Source organism: Gasterosteus aculeatus, chromosome 20 (assembly GCF_964276395.1).
Source record: "Gasterosteus aculeatus chromosome 20, fGasAcu3.hap1.1, whole genome shotgun sequence".
In the NCBI taxonomy this organism is placed as follows: domain Eukaryota; kingdom Metazoa; phylum Chordata; class Actinopteri; order Perciformes; family Gasterosteidae; genus Gasterosteus; species Gasterosteus aculeatus.
Window position 1 is genome coordinate 10,893,626 of NC_135707.1, and position 19,770 is coordinate 10,913,395.

Genomic DNA, 19,770 nt, shown 5'->3' on the forward strand with positions numbered 1-19,770 from the left:
AAGCTGCGCTGGACACACATAACCCATAATTTTTATTTTTATTTCGGCTGTTATACAGACAGTGCTGGTCTTATAGAAGTAAATAAATAGCCATAAAGTGCAATGAAAAGTATTTATTGGTTGGAACGGCGATAAAAACACATTTTGTAAAGTACATTTCAGATGCTACTATTTCCTCCTCCGCTAGGTGGCGATATGGCTTTAGAAATGAGTTTTTCCACCATTCCAAAGCGAACAATGGAGGACAAGATAGTCAGTAAACAACCCAAACCATTTCATTGAAATATTGGAGTATGAGAAACACTTTAGCCACATTCCTGGTCTTGTTTAATGAGTGTAGAAAGCAGAGATGTGAGCCACTTTGTACGGCTGTTTCAATCACGGGGGAACATCAGCTCATGGTTCTATTCACACCTGATGGTTTCAATCAACGCAGAGCCAACATCTCTACAGGCCGCTGAAATGAAAGAAAAAAAAATTGCAGTCAAAGGTCATTGGAGCAAAGTAAAGACATGATCACTGAGGCACAACAGAGCTTACAAGCAACACTGAAAATGGCATTTCCAAAAGCATATGAAAACACTCAGCAGCCGCTCTGACCAGAGGGCATTTTCTTGCGTTGTTCAGGGTCTGGCGGTGACATATCGCTGCGAAAAGACAACTATGTTGGCGGAAGCACCAAACTCAACTCTCTTGGGGACTGACTTTAGGCTAAAGCACAGAACTGAAGACGAGAGCTCAGATTAATATTGCACCCAGATGAGTCTTAAGTGTCCTTGGATGACAAGCAGTGATTGGATTGCAAGCATGGTAGATTTTGATGGCCGTGCCTGTCAGCCTCACCTGCTTTTTAATCAGTAATTACCTTAGGGTTTTCTTTGGCATTTCTTAATTAAATTGGACCAAATGCAATTAAAAACCACACTCTCATTCCTTTAAAAGGGCTCTGCGGAGTCCTTGTTTAGCTCTTGCTGTTAAGAGCAGAAGCATTGAATGGTCATAGCCGCGTGCCGTCTCTCGCTGATCTGTACTTGATTGTTTTAGTGGTCAAATTAAGTTTTCTGTTTGCATAATAAAGGGAGAGACACAGTTCAATACTAAAACTTCCAATCTAACTAGAATTGAAGGTTAAAAGCCTTGATGAGGAGGCCAAGCCGTTATTCCATTAGAACAGTTAGTTTACATGGGGAGTTGGGGAACACTGTGATGAGACCGTGAAGTGAAGAAGATCATTATCATGGCAATGACTGTAGCAGTGCATCTTTAAACTTTACACCGGGCAAATAGTTTCAAATACTCACCATCTAGAAAAATCCCCAGCGGCCCAAGAGCCAATAACCACCGTGACATTAGTGGCAATTTTCCCATCTGCCGTCTTCATGTCATCTTTGCAGATGTTGTTGTAGTTGCCACAGGCGCCGCACATTTTACTGAACAGGCTGCTGTCAACAACGACAGTCACCTCCTTCGAAAGCGAGTAGGTGACCCGCAAAGCAGATCCCCTCTCGATGATCACAGTCTTCTCTGAGAGTTGGACAGATATCTCCTTGGTCACTTTGCTCGGAAGGGACATTTTCCTGCCATTTACCTGGAAGATATTAAGAATATAAACAAATAAGAACAAATGAATTGAAGTAAAAGTTTCGATATTAAAGTTGTCACTGTTATCTCATCCGGCTCTTCTCACCCAAGTCACGTGCTCGCTGTTCACTGTGATGGCCGTTTCCTTGAAGAACACGTACACGGTGGCGACGGTGGGTGACGCCCCTTTGCTACAGACCCTGACATCCACAACCACGCGGAACCACAGCTCCGCGGTCTCGTCACACAGAGTCGCAACCTCAAACGCCCCCTGAGCTCCTACGGCCCCAGATACGCCGTCAAACGAGGTGAGGTGGCCGTCTCGGCCGACGCCGCAGTGGCCTGGCTTGATGTGGCAACCTCGGACGCCGTCTCTTACACCACAAACCTCCCCGCTGGCACATGACAGCTTCTCGCACTTCACTACCCCAGAGGCCTGGCACATACACTTTGACTCACAGCCGTGGTCCACGACTGCTTGGCCCACCTGGAAACACGTAGCAGTCGTTCAACTTCCAGATGGACGATTAAAGTGTTGATTCAAATATTCAAATATTAAGATGGTCGACTGAAAAAGTAAAATGAAATATTTTACCATGAGATAGTGGCCATTGTGCACACATCCACAGTTATCCAGCGGAACACATTGGATGCCATTGAAAACAAAGCCGTCGTCACATTCGCACCCTTCAAAGCAGCTTTCAGGACAAGTGAATGGGGAAATAAAGCTGGCACAGTTCCCTCCACAGGTGTCGGCACACACCTCATAGTGACTGTGGGCCGGGCAGGAAGCAGCTACAAGACAAAAATGCATTTGTTAGACTTTGTATGTGAAACTGAAAATTGTAAACGTAAAAAATACGAGCAAAAATACTGCTCCGCGTATCTTACGGCAGAAAGAGCTGCTCCTCCATGGCTGGATTTTGACTCCTTCGCTCTGGCAGGCCAAAGCGTAGGACTGGACACTGTTACACAGAGTGTCTTTGTCGCCATCCAGGGCACAAACATCAAACACGCAATTAGACAAGTATGCCGCTGGGTCAATTTTACTGTGGCAGACTTTGAAGGGCCCATTGGGTGCAATAATGATGCCACAGGAGTCTGCTGTTCTGTACAAGTTGGCCTTGGCCGGCTCACATACGGGACACTGGCCTCCACAGCCTCCACACACATTACCAGGCAGGTCCACCGCCCATGCTTTCCCAAACTCATCGACGTTTTCAGTTGTTCTGCCACCGGGAAGCATAAAATCATCGCTGTCCTTCTTGTTGTAGTTGCCGCAAAGGCCGCACATTTTTCCCTGGTACGTGGAAGGAACGATCACCTCAACGTAATAGACAGTGTCGTACAGGACCGTCAGTCCAAAGTCGGTGCGGACGACAATGTTCTTCCCTTCCTGGGTGACTCTGAGGAGCCCGTTGTCGAGAGAGAGGGGAAGGTTTAGAAGTTCATCGTTCACCTTGACAGAGGAGGAGTAAGAGGAGGGACAGAATGAGAAAATATATAAAGATCTAAAATTGTAAGCAAAAGTGTTTTGGATGGACTTGTTCAACTCACGATGACTTTCCACGGAACTTTTTGCTGGATATAAATAACATAACCATAGACAGCCACTGCGATTGACTTGGTAACCGCCACTTTTCCATTTCCATACTTCTCATTCCCCTGAGTCACGTTGAATGTTGTCAGCTGGCCATTATTATCATTGCAAACCGTGGCCAATTCATAGACACATGTACCCTGGAAATCGAACCTCTTTCCATCAAAGGAAATGTAATGAGGGTCACCAGAAGCCACACATTTGCTTTGCCCCTCGGGGTGGCAACCTTTCACTCCGTTTACAAGCTTACAGGTTTCCCCTGCAAGGCACTTGTACTTTTGGCAAGACACCGCACCGTTTTCTCCACAGACGCATTGCTCCACACACTCTTTTTCCGGATAGAAGACGTCTCCTTTCCTGAAGTAGAGGCCGTTGTAGGAGCAGCCACAATCTCGCACAGGCACACAGGCATCCCCACTCAGCAGGTAGCCTTCGTCACACTCGCAGGCCTCGGTGCAGGGCCGGCGGCAAGTGCCCATGGTGGTGAGGCTGGCGCAGGTGGCCGGGCAGCCCGCGGCACACAATATGTAACGACTGTTAGCTGGGCACGCCATTGCTGTGGAATAGGATGAGACCAGAGTAAATGATGCAAGAGAGATTTTTGAAAAGAGAGATTCGAAATCAAGAACAATGAAAAACAAAAGTTAAAAACACAATGTCAAACTCACGACAGAAGGTGTCTGTTCTCCAGGAGGTGATGGTGATTCCCTGGCTCTGACAAGCAGAGACGTAGACTCCCACGGCATCACAGACTGATCCACGGTGACCGTGATAGTGACAGGCATCATACACACAGTCCTCCAGGTAGGGAGCCGGATCCACACGACTGTGACAAACTCTGAAAGGCCCTGACTTGTCAGCGATGATACCACAGAACTTCTCCGCTTGGTACTCTTTTCTCTGGGTGTCTGAACAGGCCTGGCACCACGCCCCCTGGCAGACGGATGAGCAGCCCGGGACGAGGGACTCCCGCCAGCTTTCCCCCAGCTCGGCTCCATTTGTTGCAGGGTGGCCGTTCCGCATGGTCAGATCATCCTGAGCTTTTCCATTGTAGTTGCCGCACAGGCCGCAGACTGCACCCTGGTAGTTGCTGGGCAGCGTAACGGTCGCTGTGCTATGCCAGTCAAAGGTCACGGTGATACCAGCAACTGTCTCCACCACGGCTGTCCGGCCGCTGAGAAACACAACCAGCTCATTATTGTAATCCAGTGGTAGAGAAGCAGCCTGCCCATCGACCTGAGGATCAGAAACACAAGGGAGGGAGAAACATTTTTAGGAGATTATAGATTTATTAGTTCTACAGTCCTTGCTAATCCATTCTAATGTGCAGTTAAATCTTTTTAATTTAATTTATTTTTTAATTTAATCAGTTTAATCAAGTCTGCCTGGATAAAAAATGTTAATGTGCAATAATATATATGCAGATGAGCATCCGAAATGTTAGAACTAGCCCAATGACAGAGGGAATTATTAATCACTCATTTGAATGAAATTCAGAATATCTGTCCTCTGTTATTATTTATTTATTGCTGTGAATACATTTCACATCCCATTTCTCCTTCTCCCCAAAAAACAAACGACAACAACATTAACTTATTTAATTTTTTATAAAAAACACCATGTGCTTCACGTTATCCATGCCTCTACATCCATACTTACCAGGACCTTGTTGGGGTATTCTCTACTGATGGTGAGGACAAAGCCATAGATGGAAAACGTGACGGTCCTTGTGTAGGACACGGCCTTGCTTCCCCGGTTTTCATTCTGCACGGTCACCTTGAACGGCTCCAGCCCTGGTTGCTGCGAGCACAGACCCACCAGCTGATATACACACGTGCCCTGGAAGTCATACCTCCGGCCATCAAAACTCCGGTAGTGTGGGTCACCGGAGGCTGTGCATGTGGCGTGACTGATGGGCCGGCAGGCTCGCTCTCCATCCACTACGGCGCACGTCTCCTTGGCAGAGCAGGAAGCCTCGCGGCATGTCACAATGCCCAGGGTGGTGTCACACTCACATAGGCGACCGCAAGCCTCGTCAGCCCAAAAGCGTTGACCGGGCTTGTAGTAACGCCCCTGATAGGAGCAACCACATGTTTTAGCCGGCACACAGGCACCAGCGCTGAGGACGTACCCATTGTCACACACACAGGACTCCAGGCAGGCACCGTTACAGGTGTTCTTCTGCTCAGGGAATGGGCAAGATGGCGGGCATGGGCTGGCACAGTCTTCATAGTGGCTGTGACGCTGACAACTCATTGCTGGAGATAAATTGAAGGAATAAGTCAAAGAACTTTCATATTTCATGGAAATCGTTGAAAAACAATGAACCGTTCTCGTAAATACTCACGGCAGCCAAACTTCTTCCTCCAGTCCGTGATCACTATTCCTTCCTCACGACACTCCTGACTATAAGATGCCAATGCTTGACACAGCATCTTTTTGTCTCCCTTATTCAGGCACGTATCATACACACAGTTGTCCATGAAGGCTTGGGGGTCCAATTTTCCGTGACATTTCTCGAACACATTATTGGTCTTGGCTACCAGGCCGCCACAGAAAGCCTCAGTCTCATAAAGCTTTTTCTGGTCCGCTTCACAGGTAGGACAGTTTTCCCCACATGTGTCCCGGCAAGAATGGTCTCCGTCCTGGTTGGCCGTTTGCCAGCTCTTGCCCCATTCTGTTACTGAAGAGACCGCTTTGCCGGCTGGATTCTGCAGTTCATCGCGGTTGTTACCGTTAAAGTTGCCGCACAGACCGCAGACACTGCCGTAGTAGCTGCTGGGCAGCTTGATGACCACCTCATGGTTCCAGTCGTAGGAGACCACCAGGCCAAAGTTTGTGTCCACCACTGCAGTGTGACCACGCTGAAACACCGACACCTCACTTTCACCTTCATCCAGTCGCACGGGGAGATTCACCAGCTCCCCGTCCACCTAAAGGAAATGCAGAAACAGAACAATATAAATAATATCAACACTGAAATAAACAAGGTGGACACAATGGACACATGGAATAAGAGATCTTACCGTTACTCGACCGACTTGGTTCTTGCTGATGGTGATTGTGTACCCGTACACAGACACCTCTACCTGCCTGACAAAGGAAACCGCCGTGCTTCCCCGGTTATCGTTCCTCTCAGTGACCGAGAAGGGTACTAGACCGTCCAGATCCCCGCAGGTCTTGGAGATGACATACTTGCAGGTGCCCTGGAAGTTAAAGTTGTAACCATCAAATGTGTGGTAGTGGGGGTCACCCCAGGCCCAGCATTTGCCTGTGTACTCAGGGACGCAGAGAGCTTCACCCTTCTCAACACGACACTTCTCTTTGACCCGACACTTGGCGTCTTTGCAGGGATCTACACAGCAAAACACACAAAATGGAAGTTAATAGGAAATCTGAAAAAATTACTTTACTATTTACTGCAAACAGTTTTTGGTTGTTACAAATACACAGTATTTGTGTCTTGCCTGTGTTGTAGCATGCCCGGACACCGTTCTTGACCATGCATTGTGTGCTCGTAGGGCAGGAATATTTCTCACATACGAGGCCTGTCTCTGAATTGCAGGTGCACTTTGTGTTACAGTCTTCCTCATATGTCGTTTCACCAGACTTGAGACGTGTAGAAGGTTTATTACACCGGGGGAAAATAGACAGAAAAAATGAGGAGGTTATAGAAGAGTATTTCATTTTCATCAACCACCTTTTACATGTAGAGAATCTGCTAATTAAGTCTCAGGAGAAATCCTCAGTGCGCACATCTCCAATAAGTCTCATGTCCAGCGCTATAGAAAAAGAAAAAGCAATTTAATTGCCAGTTTAGCATGGATATTGCTATGGGTGGCGGCTATCTGCTTAAGCCACTTTGAAACTATCCGGCAAGAATATGTCTATTAGGAATTGCTTTTTTGTACAGACAGTGGAGTTGAATTGTACCTTGTATGTTCTCCCATTGTCATAGCAGCCACACTCAGTGCTCTGAACACACACATGTCCATCAAAAAAGAAGCCTTCATCGCATTCACAGCCCTCTATACAGCTGGTGGAGCACTGTACAATCTCTGTGAGGCCTGGGCAGGATGCAGAGCAGGCGTCCGCACATACTTCATAGTGACTGTTGGTCGGGCATTTCATGGCTGAAATTAAATTATCACGAGTCAGGAAAAATATGGATTAGAGTTGGCTTATAGTTAAAAAATACAGTATCAATTCAATATGGCGGACAATAATAAGAGGTTGGTTTGGAGGAAACCCGCCAAAAAACGCCACTGCTCCTTGAAACTTACGACAGAATGAAGCGGTCCTCCAGTTTTTGACGTCCACTCCTGCCATGTGACAGTTGAAGGCATAGGCTGCTATGCTGTTACACAGTACCTTCCCATCGCCGGCAGAGGCACACACATCGAACACACAGTCAGCAAAGTATGGCTGCGGGTCTAGTTTACTATGGCAGGCTGCGAAAGGACCATCGGGTGCCGTAGCAACGCCGCAGTAAGTAGACTTTGAAAACACGGCCTTGCGAGCAGCATCACATGTCGGACAGTTATTCCCTTCACAGCCGTTCTCACACACCACATTAGGGATGGTGACCTTCCATGACTTTCCAAACACATTCACATTGTCAGAGAGCTGACGGTTGGGCATTTGGAAGTCATCTTTCTTTTCACCGTTGAAGTTGCCACACAGCCCACAGACCTTACCACGGTAGTTACCGGGTACTGTGACGGTCACCTGATAGACCAGGTCATAAGTGACAGTCAGGCCGAAATCTGTTGCAATTGCATAATGCTGGCCTTCTTGATACACCAGCACTGCTCCATCTTTAAGATTAACCGGTAGGTTGTTAAACACTCCATCCACCTAAAAGAAGAAGTACAAGTCTTATTTGAAAAAAAATCCCTTATGTTGAACTATTTAAGATACGCTAGTTTCACATCTCTCAACCATCGTCTGAATGATAGAAAAAATGCTCTAAGTAATCCAAATATGAAGCTTGTTTCCCATGAAAACAAAGTGTTGTTGCTCACCAGGACTCCAAACATGTTGTTCCTCATGATAAGAGTGTAGCCGTAGACCACCACAGCAACCAGCTTGGTGACGGACACTGCTTTGTTGTACTTCCACTGCACGTTCTCCACTTGAACAGAAAAGGCCACCAGGTGGGTGCCTTCCAGCCCGCAGCTTTCAGACAGTGTGTAGGTGCAGGTGCCCTGGAAATCAAATGTTCGCCCATCAAAAGAGCGATAATGGGGGTCACCGGAAGCATGGCACACACCCTTCCCAATAGGATGACACTTTTGGATGCCGTTCTCCACTTTACACTTCTCATTAGGGCCACATGAGAACTTCTTGCACTCAACCTGAAACAGACAGTAAAAAAAAAAAAACAAGAGAAATGAAAAATGTAACATTTTACAAATCAATTTGTAAGTTCACACAGGTCAGTGTCAAATCTTAATGTTAATTTCAAATAGTCCTTTCAGTATCCATTACCTGCCCATCTTGTGTGCACTTGCACTCTTCCTGACACTCCCCATTGGGATAAAACACTTGGCCAATGCTGTAGTAGCGATCATTGTAGACACAGCCGCACTGTGAGAAGGGAACACAGTTGTCTCCACTGAGGATGTACCCCTCATCACAGGAACAGGCCTCTTCACACAGAGCTTGGCAACCTTTAGGAGGGGACAGACTCTGGCAAGAGGCAGGACAGCTGGTCGCACAAACTTCGTAGTGGCTGTGGACCGAACATTTCACCGCTGTGCACAAGGGATATAAATAAATTCAGATTACAAAGGGGTTTTCTAGTATTATTATTGTACCTTGTAGTAAATTATAAATGGTAAATTATTTTCTCACCACAGAACTGACTGGTCCTCCAGCTGTAGACCTTGGCCCCCACAGCTTGGCAGGCAGATGTATAAGCTGTAATAGCCTGACAGAGGACATCCCTTCTGCCCTTATACAAGCATACATCATAAACACAGTCTTCAAAGTAGCTAGCTGGGTCCACCTCGGCATGGCAGCCACGGAACGGCCCTTTGGGGTCTTTCAGTAGCCCGCAGAAATCTCCTTTTTCATATTTAACCTTCTCGGTAATGTCACAATCAGGACACACCCCTTTACAGCCTTCAACGCACCCTGGGATCTCCGCCACTTGCCAGCTCTTACCAAATTCTACTGGTGAGACGGGTGTATTACCATTCTTTGGAATCAGGTCATCCTGGAGTTTGCCGTTGTAGTTTCCACAGAGGCCACAAACGGCTCCCATGTAGTTACTTGGCAGTGTTACGTACACAGCGCTGTCCCAGTTGAATGATACTTTGAGGCCGAATTCTGTGGTGACCACAGCGGACCAGCCACTCTTGTACACAGAAACCTGTCCTCCAGCCAGTTGGATGGGCAGGTTGACCAGCTCATCATTCACCTGGAAAAGGACACACAATTGTTTAAACAATACAGAGGGAAAATTAGTGAGTTGCAGGAATTACTAACAATGAAATGATAGCATAGTTCTTACCATAATAAGGCCCTTGTGCGTCTTCGTAACTACAATGCTGAGGGAGTAAACCTTGATCTCCACTAACTTGGTGTAGGAGACCACCTTACTGCCTCGATAATCATTCTGCACCAGCACTTCAAAGGGTACCAACTCTGGGTTCTTTGAGCACAGTGCAACCAGTTGGTACACGCATGTGCCTTGGAAGTCAAATTTCTTCTTGTCAAAGGTCACGTAATGGGGGTCGCCTGTGGCCTGACAGGTGCTTTGGGAAACCGCTTGGCACTTTCTAACACCCTCAACCACCTTGCACTGCTGGCCCGCCCCGCAGCCTTTATCCTGGCACTCCACGCGTTTGCTTCCAGCAACACATGTACACCTTCGACTGCAGCTCTGGTCGGCCCAGAATGACTCCCCAGCAGGAATGTTTCGACCCTCGTAGGCACAGCCACATTTCGCAGCAGGCACACACTGTCCTCCACTCAAAATGAAACCTGCGTTACAGGTGCAGGTCTGCACACAGGGGCGTTTGCATTTAGAGGGAGCATTAGGGTCGGAACAGGTGGCAGGACAGGCATTGCCACAGTGCTCATAGTGGCTGTTGGATGGACATGTAGCAGCTTTAGGGAGAAAGACAGAGTATTAAGTGTGATGAATGCTGGGTTAGAAAAGGAACAAAAATAATTGTATGATCATTTAAGGGTTGATTTCGATTTTACTCACGGCATCTTGCGATCTTCCTCCAATCTTCAACCTGGATCCCGGCTAACTGGCATGCTTCAGTATAAGCTTCCAGCGCCCTGCAGAGGAAATGTCTGAGGCCGCCTCCCATGCATACATCATATTTACAGTTCTGCAGGTATGCTTGTGGGTCAATAAAGGCGTTGCATTTTTGGAATGGGCCTTTTGTTACACTGATTATCCCACAAAACAAGGAACCCTCCCACATCTTCATCTGGCCGTCTTCACAGCGCTCACACCCACCCACACAATCATCTCTGCAAAGCGCATTTTCCACCAGTCCTGGCACCTTCCAGCTGCTCCCAAAGGCCACAGCCCCCTCTGCTTGAGCGCCGGAGGGCGTGGTGAAATCATCATTGGGGTTGTCATTGAAGTTGCCACAGAGACCACAAGTCTGACCAGCGTAACTACCGCACAAAGTGACTACAAGATAGTGATCCCAGTCATAACGGACAGTCAGGCCGAAATCAGTCTCAATGACCAAAGAGCGACCGCTCTGAAACAAATTCAATTTGTTGTTGTTTAAGGTCACAGGCAAACTCCAAAGACTGTTGTCGATCTGCAAAAAAGAAAATAGAAAACATGTTTATCTATAACGGTCATACTTTATCCTTCTTAATCAATGCATTTGAATGCCTAACACTAAGAATACAACTAATAATCATTATAGATCAAAATCAGATACAATTTATAGTATGTATATTACAAAGAATAACCATCCAATATCTTATAAACAAAGAGGAAGCCTTACCCTTACACGACCCGCTTCAGACCGAACTACTGTGATAGTGACGCCATACACCTTCACTGTTACCTCGGAAACATAGGACACCCTGAGGCTGCCTCTGTTCTCATTTCGAGCAAGGACCTCAAAGTCTGGAAGATGATCTTCCTTGCCACAGTTTTTAGCAATAACGTATGTGCAGGTACCCATGAAGTTAAAGTATCGCCCGTCAAAGGTGCGGTAGTGTGGATCTCCCATGGCCCAGCAGGTACCCGGCTTCCTTTCCACTGGCTTGGGGACACAGGAGGGATACCCACCCTTCACTTCACACACCTCTTTGGGACTGCAGGTGATACTACTGCAGGACAAAGATCCACTCCCTGGAAAACCATGAATAATATAGAATTAATTTCCCTATCATCACGGTTTATGTTAATTTAGAATATTGAATCTTTCTAACATGGAAAACTGTCACGATTGCGGGGTGGAAGGCAGGACTCAAACGCAGACTTTTCCAAAACAAAAGACTTTAATAATCAAAAGGTCCAAAATCCAAAAGGCCAAGGGGCAAAAACACACAAGCATGAAACTACGGGGGCGAAAGACAAGCACAGGACATGCGTGGCAAAAGACAATGACGCGACAAGTGACACAGGAGACACACGGCTTAAATACACAAGGGAGGTGCAGGTGATTGGACACAGGTGGAAACTATTAGACAATCACAGGGGACAACGGGACAAGGCAGGAAGTGAAGTTACCCGGGGACACAAGTGGCAGAAAACTACAAAATATAACATGAAGTGAACCACACCGTGACAGAAAACCATGAATAATATAGAATTAATTTCCCTAGAATATTGAATCTTTCTAACAAATATATTATAAAATTATAACAAAATCTGCTTTAATTATTTGTATTCCCTAAACAGCTATAGGACGTGCACCTTACCTGGCTGTATACATTGTCCTATGGAACCGTAGCCATTCATCTGGGTGACACCTATACTGTAGAGAGCAAAGGGGGAACCAGGGTTGGACACCGTGAGTCTGTTGTGGCCAGGGTTTTCATTGTAGGACATCTCTGTCCATGAGAAATCCGTCCCGGTCACCTTTTGCCACTGGACACTACGGGGCAGGTTTGTACCATCAATGCGCAGCTCTGCCGTAGCACGGGTCTGTGCCACAATCAGCGCCTTGTTTTCAAAGCCGTCCAGAGCCTCCAGTGAGTAAGAGGAGCAGAAGCGCTCCATGGGCAGGATGGTCATCAAGAAAGGGTCGTAGAAGTGGAGCCAGCTCCGTGTGACACCGTTGAAGAGCATGAGAACCTGGATGCCATGATCAGCCTCAATGGACAGTATTTCAGATGTTTGGGATTTGAGCTCCAATATTTGCCCCCCTGTCAAAGTCACAACCTCTTCACGGTTGCCGCGTTGGATGGTGGCCCGCGTGGGTTGGGAGGCCTGGAGGAAGACGCTGTCAAATTTGCTCTGGAAGGTCAGGGGAGGCACGATGAAGTTGGATCCCCACCTGCTTACTGGCAGTAGTTGCTCATATACGTGGTTACATTTGGAGAATTGCCATGTACATGTGTGACCAGTGACAACAGCAACAGGGTGCTGGGAGGACACTCTGGTACCAGTGAGCTCATACGGGCTCTGGAGCTGCACACTCTCATATGGCTTGAGATCTATCACCATTTGGCTGCCTTTCTCATACACACGACCCTCGAACCTGATAAAACCACTTGGGAAAATCTGAACTTTGTTGCTGTCTTTTCCATTTGTCACAGAGAACTCTTTAAAGGAGCCATAAGGGCTCCCAGCAGGCGTGAAGATGAAATATTCTGTGCCCAATTCAGTGACCGGATACACCACAGAGGTGTCGGCTGTGTACAGCTTGAAGTTGAAGGAGGTTACAGTCACATCTGCCGAGGCTTCGATGCGCACCGTGTTGGGAGACTTCTGGCTGCCGTACATCTCAACACCATTTGGGAGACTGATGGTAACTCTTTCTCCGGCCTTAAGAATTTTCTCTTGCCTGAAGTTTAAAGGGGGCACTTGCACAATCACATTTGCATTGGGCTGAACAGCGGTGATGTGTAGCTCAAAGCGAGGTGTGCCGTAGTTTGGAGCATAATTTTGCATGAATGACAGGATGAACTCCCTGCCTGTCCATCCAGCGTAAGATGGACCTGACAGTCAATAAGGAGAGCGAGGAAACAGAGAAAAAAACACATGTCAAAAGAAGGCTTTTTTTAAGTCCACTGAAATGCTATGCAGAACATGACCACAAGTCTTGTGTATGAAGAAAACATTTAAAGAAATCAGATAATTTGTGCAAAGGCAATCAAAAGATTCACAGACTGGAATCACAAAACTTGGCTGGAGGCATCTTGATTCACATTCACAGAAGCAAGAAACAATATGACATCCAACAGAATGTGACTAAAAATACCTTCATTTCAAAGTTAAAAAGCAAGGATAAATGTATTCTATAAAGGACAGATTGCTTTTCCTTTGATAACCATTGTGAGGGAGATTTAGACTCAAGAATAGTCACTTGACTGCTTCTCAACACCACTCAATAAGTCACTTGCACGGAAAATATAATTGCATAATGGAACTATTATCAATATCTGTGCCTTTGCTGTGAAAAGATTTTTTCCTAGGCTCAGTCAGGGCTTGGGGGATTTAGATTATACTCCTGTTTCCCCCATTCGGTATAATAGGTCCCGCTCAATAGCAGCTGAAGGTAAATGCTATTTCCAACAAAAGCAAATTTCAATTTAGATTGCTCTCTTTTATGTGCTGCCCTGTCGAATTCTTCACCTGTTTAACATTCTGCTTCATACACAAAAGCAACAAGAATAGCCGCACAGCTGGTGGGGTTGACGGCCTGGATAAATTGCTTCAAATTGAGTAATCACTACAACGTCCTGCAAGAGAATTCTGTGGCAAGATTTGAGAAACTCTCCTGTGATTGATTAATTGGGCAAAGCCATATTCAGCCAGAATGAAGAGTCGTTAATTAGGGCAGGCTGCTGATAAATAAAGAAAAGAAAGATTTTCCTACATTAGTAGTACTGTGTTTAACATATTGAAAAGAGGATAAGCCAGTTGGAACACATTGAAATGAGAACATGTGACATTCAAGAAAGTCTTGTCAAAAGAAAACAAATTAATAAAATGACTTACAAAGTAAAGCCCCCAAAGCACAAAACAGCAAGACGGAGCTCATGGCTGAAAGAGATATTTTTGTTTCAATTAGATTATCTAAACAAAATAATGGCATACATTTTAACCCCATATATAATAACAGAATGAGTGTTGCTTACCTGCTCAGATGCATGAGTGATGATTTAAAATGACATACTTTTATATGCTCCGACAGACAAAAACAACCAATCAAAAATGTTGAAGCTCAACAGCTTCAACTTAAGCTCAACTTAGAAACACAAATTTGTCAAAACAAATAAAGGCATAACTTGGCACTGACTAAAGGTCCGGCTTTATGTGGACATACTGCCGGTGTGACTTTCCAATTCAAATATTTGTAGGATGACTGCACTTCGCTTCCAGTAAAACTAGATAAAAAGACTTATTAACATCCTGTTATCACAGTATCCCTGCATGCAGTGCTGTAGTGGTAAAATTAGAGGTGGGTAAACTCTGAATTTTGTGATCATACAGACCTCAACGCGATGCGAAGCAATGCAAAACAAAGCGTTGCGACTCTGTAAGGCTGTCCTGGCTATATTGCATTATGTTATCAGTAAAAGTCATATACAATCAATGACAATGAATACATGTGTTAGTAGTTTGTAGTTTATTAAATTTAAGAAAACAGTAAAGAAAAGTATGTCAACGCAACAAGACAATTGCAGATTAAGAACTATCTACATACGGAGTCTGCTTTTTACAGTAGTGCCCAGAGGGCCTCCTTATCCTCCACGTCAGGTCCTGCCTTACACAGAGGAGCCATGAACCCCAGAACGTGCTCCTCTGTGCTTCTCTCTCTATTGGACCTGGTGTTTCTCCTCTCCCTGTGCTCTCTGCATCATTGCCTGTCCTATCACTGCCTGAAAAAATATGTTGAATTTAAGAGTTAACCAGTTAAGCAGCCTGTCAATTACACTGACAACATAAGTTAAAGGAACACTCATGTACTGCCTATGTCATCATAAATAGCCTATACAGCATGTTTTTTTATCACATTGAGAACTGACTTGTTTTCTAATCTACCAGCGAACACAGAGCGCGCGACTACTACCCCCCCGTCGGTCGTACCGCCCGCAACGACTACTACACCCCCCCCCCCGTCGGACCTTCTCAACCGGTCCGCGAAATATTGTCTGACATGAAACCGGTCCATGAGGTAAGAAAGATTGGGGACCACTGGGCTGATCCACAGCGTGTGTTTACACACCTCCTGGATCCTCATTGGTGTCGCTGCTGCAGCCGCAAGGCACTGATTGGATGCTCACAGACCGTAATACAGCGCAGATGAACATGATTCAGACTACGGCGTTTATATGTTCAACAATAGGAAACGTAGTCTTAGCTGTTTCAAAATTACACCAAGTTTATTTCGGATTATTCCAACGGAAGAATACAAGGCGCAGGGAACTTTGAGGTGCGTAAATGCCACTTAGAGGTGCGTAAACGCTATTTATAGGTGCGTAAACGCTGTTTCCAAATTCTAGAGGTGCGTAAACGGCGTTTACGTGCGTTTACCCTCCACTACAGCCCTGCCTGCATGACCTCCTAAATAATCTAAAAAGCAGTAAAAGATAAACAATTATAGGGATGTGTTAAAACCAACTGTATTTGAAGGTAAATAATCAACCTGAACCACCTTCTTCAAAAAAATACTGTATCCTCTTTGCTTCAGTTCAAAATTCTGAAAATGCATTTGGTTAATACATCATTCCAATTATAGTTCATTGAGGCCATGACAGTAATGCCTTCAACTTAAGGATGGACATATATTTCAGGATGTGGTGAATCCCTGAGAACAATAACTTTGGATCTGAAATAAATTGTTTCAGAAATATAGCCTTTGGGAAAAATGTGGTCTCGTGGCACAACTTGACCCTGGTGCGGGGTAAGTTGTGCCTTTGGGAGGAAAAGTTTGGGGTAAATTGTGCCAGTGATATAGTGTTCAGAATGATGCATCATTTGATACAAACGACAATAAAAATGCTTTACATTCAGATTTTACATAAGGTTAAGTTATATGCTCTAAATAAGTACCCAGTTTGGCTTCTCCGTAGGATGTGCATGGTGATAACTGATACTGAGCATGTCCTGGGAAAGTACTTATCAATGTTAATGTTAATCCTTAATAAATGCACACTTAACATAACTTGCTTTTGTCTTTCTGATCCAGCTGGCAGGGATGTCAAAAGCCAGCTCACCGCATTTCCTGGCACTTATGCCATGAAACATTGCTGCTAGTGACCTTATGTGATCCGCTAGCTCCGTCTCCATGTATTCGTTGAAGACTCGGTTGGCAAGTCCTGTTCTCTTATACCCTGTCTTTGTTACTTCTCCAGTCCTTTCCTTCTCCATGAATCTTTTCAAGGTCATCCTACAGATCTCCCTTGCCACCTGATGTATGGTCTTTCCCTGTTCCTCTGTCCAACTCCACCAGAGGAGTTGAAGTCCTGTCTGTCTTCTGTTTATATGTGCATGGAATGATGGGTGTTGGTCTAAAATTAAGAATGTCACATAGTTTCCTTAAATGTGAGAGTACAATTACAAACTGATAATAAGTTGAAAATAATCACAAGTGGGCCACTGGCACAACTTAACCCAGGCCCTTTGGCACGAATCACCCCCGACCCACAAGTTAAAAAAACTAGCATGATTTAGCAGTTAAGAGCTAACGTCATGCTAACTATAGACTCATTGTGTAGCCTGCTAAAGCACTAAAACATGTGTGAAACGTTCTCAAACGTGTCTATGATTTAGACACTACAATCGAAAAACCTTAATCAAAGAAATTTTCTTTTAAAGGAAAAATCAGTTTTTGGAGCAATAATGTGCTTAACTCTCATGCCATGCATCTCTCTCCTTTGGAGGATGAGTAAAATTGATGGCTTTTCAAAATGATGCGGTCATATGACCAATTTTTGTAATAATATGACATGTGTGTTTATTTTCGCTACCCACCAACTTAATGTTTCGTAATTTATGCCGTCTATTAGTTTTATAAAAAACAACCCCAAAATCTGTGATGCATTGCATTGCAAGCGTCTACACCATCCAAGAATCAAGGCAATGTAGATATTGTGTCCTTTAAACTGCATTATGATTAGAAACAAAGACATGCCCTTGTAACACTGCAACAATAGAAATAATCTGATATACGAATTTGATCAATCAAATTTAATTAAACTAACATTTCTGCTGTAGTTCTGTTTGATGGGCGGTTTCTGTTGGTTTTGTGTGTCAACCAAAAATAAGAACACACATTGGAGATTGTTACAATCATTCATGACCGAGAGAAGTTAAATATTACATGGCCCTGGTCAATTTGCATTAGATTACAAAACAAAAAACAGAACGATAACAAAAATCTCAAATATTTAATTAGTGCTCACTTCATCAGAACCGTTGGGCAGGGCAACAGTAAGCCTGGCTTAGTTAAAGCACACATGGATTTAGATAAAAAGGTGTGACCTTACTCCTTTTTTCCCTGGGGCCTAATCAACATGGGCTAGAGATTAGTTTCTTTTGAAAAAGGTGCGCGGGCCTAAATGATAAGAGTTCTTCTAGTATAAATGTATGAGAAGAGCATATTATTCTTTTGAATGGCATAAATACAAAGTCATCCTGCGGCCCGAGGAGCTCGTTTTTCTGCGCCTCCTGAAACTGGCCAAGGTTCCATTGAGCGAGTTTGACTTTCCTTGGAGTAAGATCATGTCATAGAGAGACATAAAATTGCTCAATATCTTCCATAAAAGCCACTAAAAAAGAAAATATAGTTAATTATATTATATAGTTTTCAGTATGCACTATAGTCAGTTAACTCCCAGTACTGTTGTGAAGGACGTCACTTACCGGCCAAGAAAGTCAGGGAGAACGCATGACCTGACTGACCTGTGTGGGTTGAAGGTCAGTAAGGTTTGCATATAGACCACACAATTTGGCCGTTTTGGAGGGATGGACCATGACTGTCTCACTTTGACCTCTGATTTATCTGCGTTTCAACCAAATGACAGGGAGACCCCTGATATCAAGATGTGAGGGAGGGACACAAAACCCCAGTTCACACGTTGTCACAGGGGACACAAGATAAGCAAGGTTCCAAACTCAGTCGCTGTCCCCTAAGAATGTGGAGATTGGGAGGCTGCCCCTGAGCTCACAGACATCCGGTCCGTCAGAACAACCCAGGAACCATTTGTCGGATCACGCTGCTGCCCAGGACTGCGGCCTGCCTCCTCCTCACACAGCACGACATGAGAGGACGACAGCAGCTTCTCTTAGCTCAGTCAGCTCAGTGTACATTGCTCATTCGTCTAACATAAGCAACACTCCCACACTGACGGTAAGGTACACAGTCGTTCTATCAAACATGTTTGTATTGTGGCACAGCCTTCTGAACAACGAGTGGCTAAAGAAACACATTGGATCAGAGAAGTGAATGAGTGGGAACTGGATTCAACAAACTCTTTTGGGCTGCTGCGGCCAAGACACTGGAGAGATAATGGTAAAAAATACAAACCATTGAAAGTGGATCAGATTCTCATTGAAGCATGGATCCCCATTATTCACTTACCACAAGGGTATTCCCCCTCCACTGTCCTACTGGTATTGCTTTTGCCTGGCAGGTTGCAGAATACCTTCCCAGTGCCAGACATGAGTCCATCTGCCCTGCCCCAGCACAAACTGCCCTCATGCACATAAGCGTGTAAATATCAAACTCCACAACAGCATATCACAGACCATGTTGTTGTGTGGAGACTGCTAGCACTCTTTGCATTATCTCTCACAGACCTCAGTGCCATGATGTCGAGGAGCTGCTACTACTGCGCAGGAGTTCTGCAAAGCTTTTTATATACACCTGTGGCACAGTTTGCATTCTTTTCCACATACCTGAAAGCATTAAAGGTTTTTAAGGCTGCAAAAATTGTATGACCATTTTCTTTAACCCGAACTCACTTTTGTTTTCCAAGAGTGATGTAGCCAACGGCAGCACATCACTCGACACACCCCATAACGGCGGGGCAAGGCCGTCCTTCAGTGAACAGTTTTCCATGAGTCTGCATGGCACTTCCCCTTTATTGCAGTTGTAATTGTCTCATGGTAGAATGCAGCATGCAGCAACCAATCGGAGACCACCACAAACTGGCCATCACTTGGGACGTATTCAAGTTCCCACCTGCAGTGTTGAAGACTGTCAGCTGTAATCTTACATCAGTGTGAATGATGAAGTATGGAAAGGCCTTAAACAGACGATCAACCTGGGTACGGGTGGGAAAAAAGAAAAAAAAACACCTTTGAGGGACGTGGTGGTTCACTCAAGTGTTAATTAGACTTCCCAAAGTCCTCACTGAGACCTCACCTGGTTGTCAGGTTGTGGTATTTTCCTTTGGAGCCTGTAGAGCCTCATTGATGTGGT

General features: G+C 45.2%; 1 protein-coding gene across 1 annotated transcript; it reads right to left on the minus strand.

The window, feature by feature from the left end:
* Positions 1 to 98: 98 nt before the first annotated feature.
* Positions 99 to 14,574, minus strand: fcgbp (Fc gamma binding protein). The gene is made up of 22 exons (XM_040166081.2): positions 14,480 to 14,574; positions 14,340 to 14,384; positions 12,095 to 13,336; positions 11,170 to 11,522; positions 10,401 to 10,977; positions 9,699 to 10,297; positions 9,038 to 9,605; positions 8,672 to 8,937; positions 8,206 to 8,538; positions 7,465 to 8,038; positions 7,115 to 7,314; positions 6,649 to 6,790; positions 6,208 to 6,536; positions 5,529 to 6,114; positions 4,841 to 5,439; positions 3,850 to 4,417; positions 3,139 to 3,737; positions 2,473 to 3,040; positions 2,177 to 2,376; positions 1,688 to 2,068; positions 1,302 to 1,588; positions 99 to 457 (listed from the first exon to the last, which is right to left on the minus strand). The coding sequence occupies exons 2-22, from the start codon at positions 14,380 to 14,382 to the stop codon at positions 448 to 450; spliced, it is 9,024 nt and encodes a 3,007-aa protein (XP_040022015.2). The 5' UTR covers positions 14,383 to 14,384; positions 14,480 to 14,574; the 3' UTR covers positions 99 to 447.
* Positions 14,575 to 19,770: the final 5,196 nt, after the last annotated feature.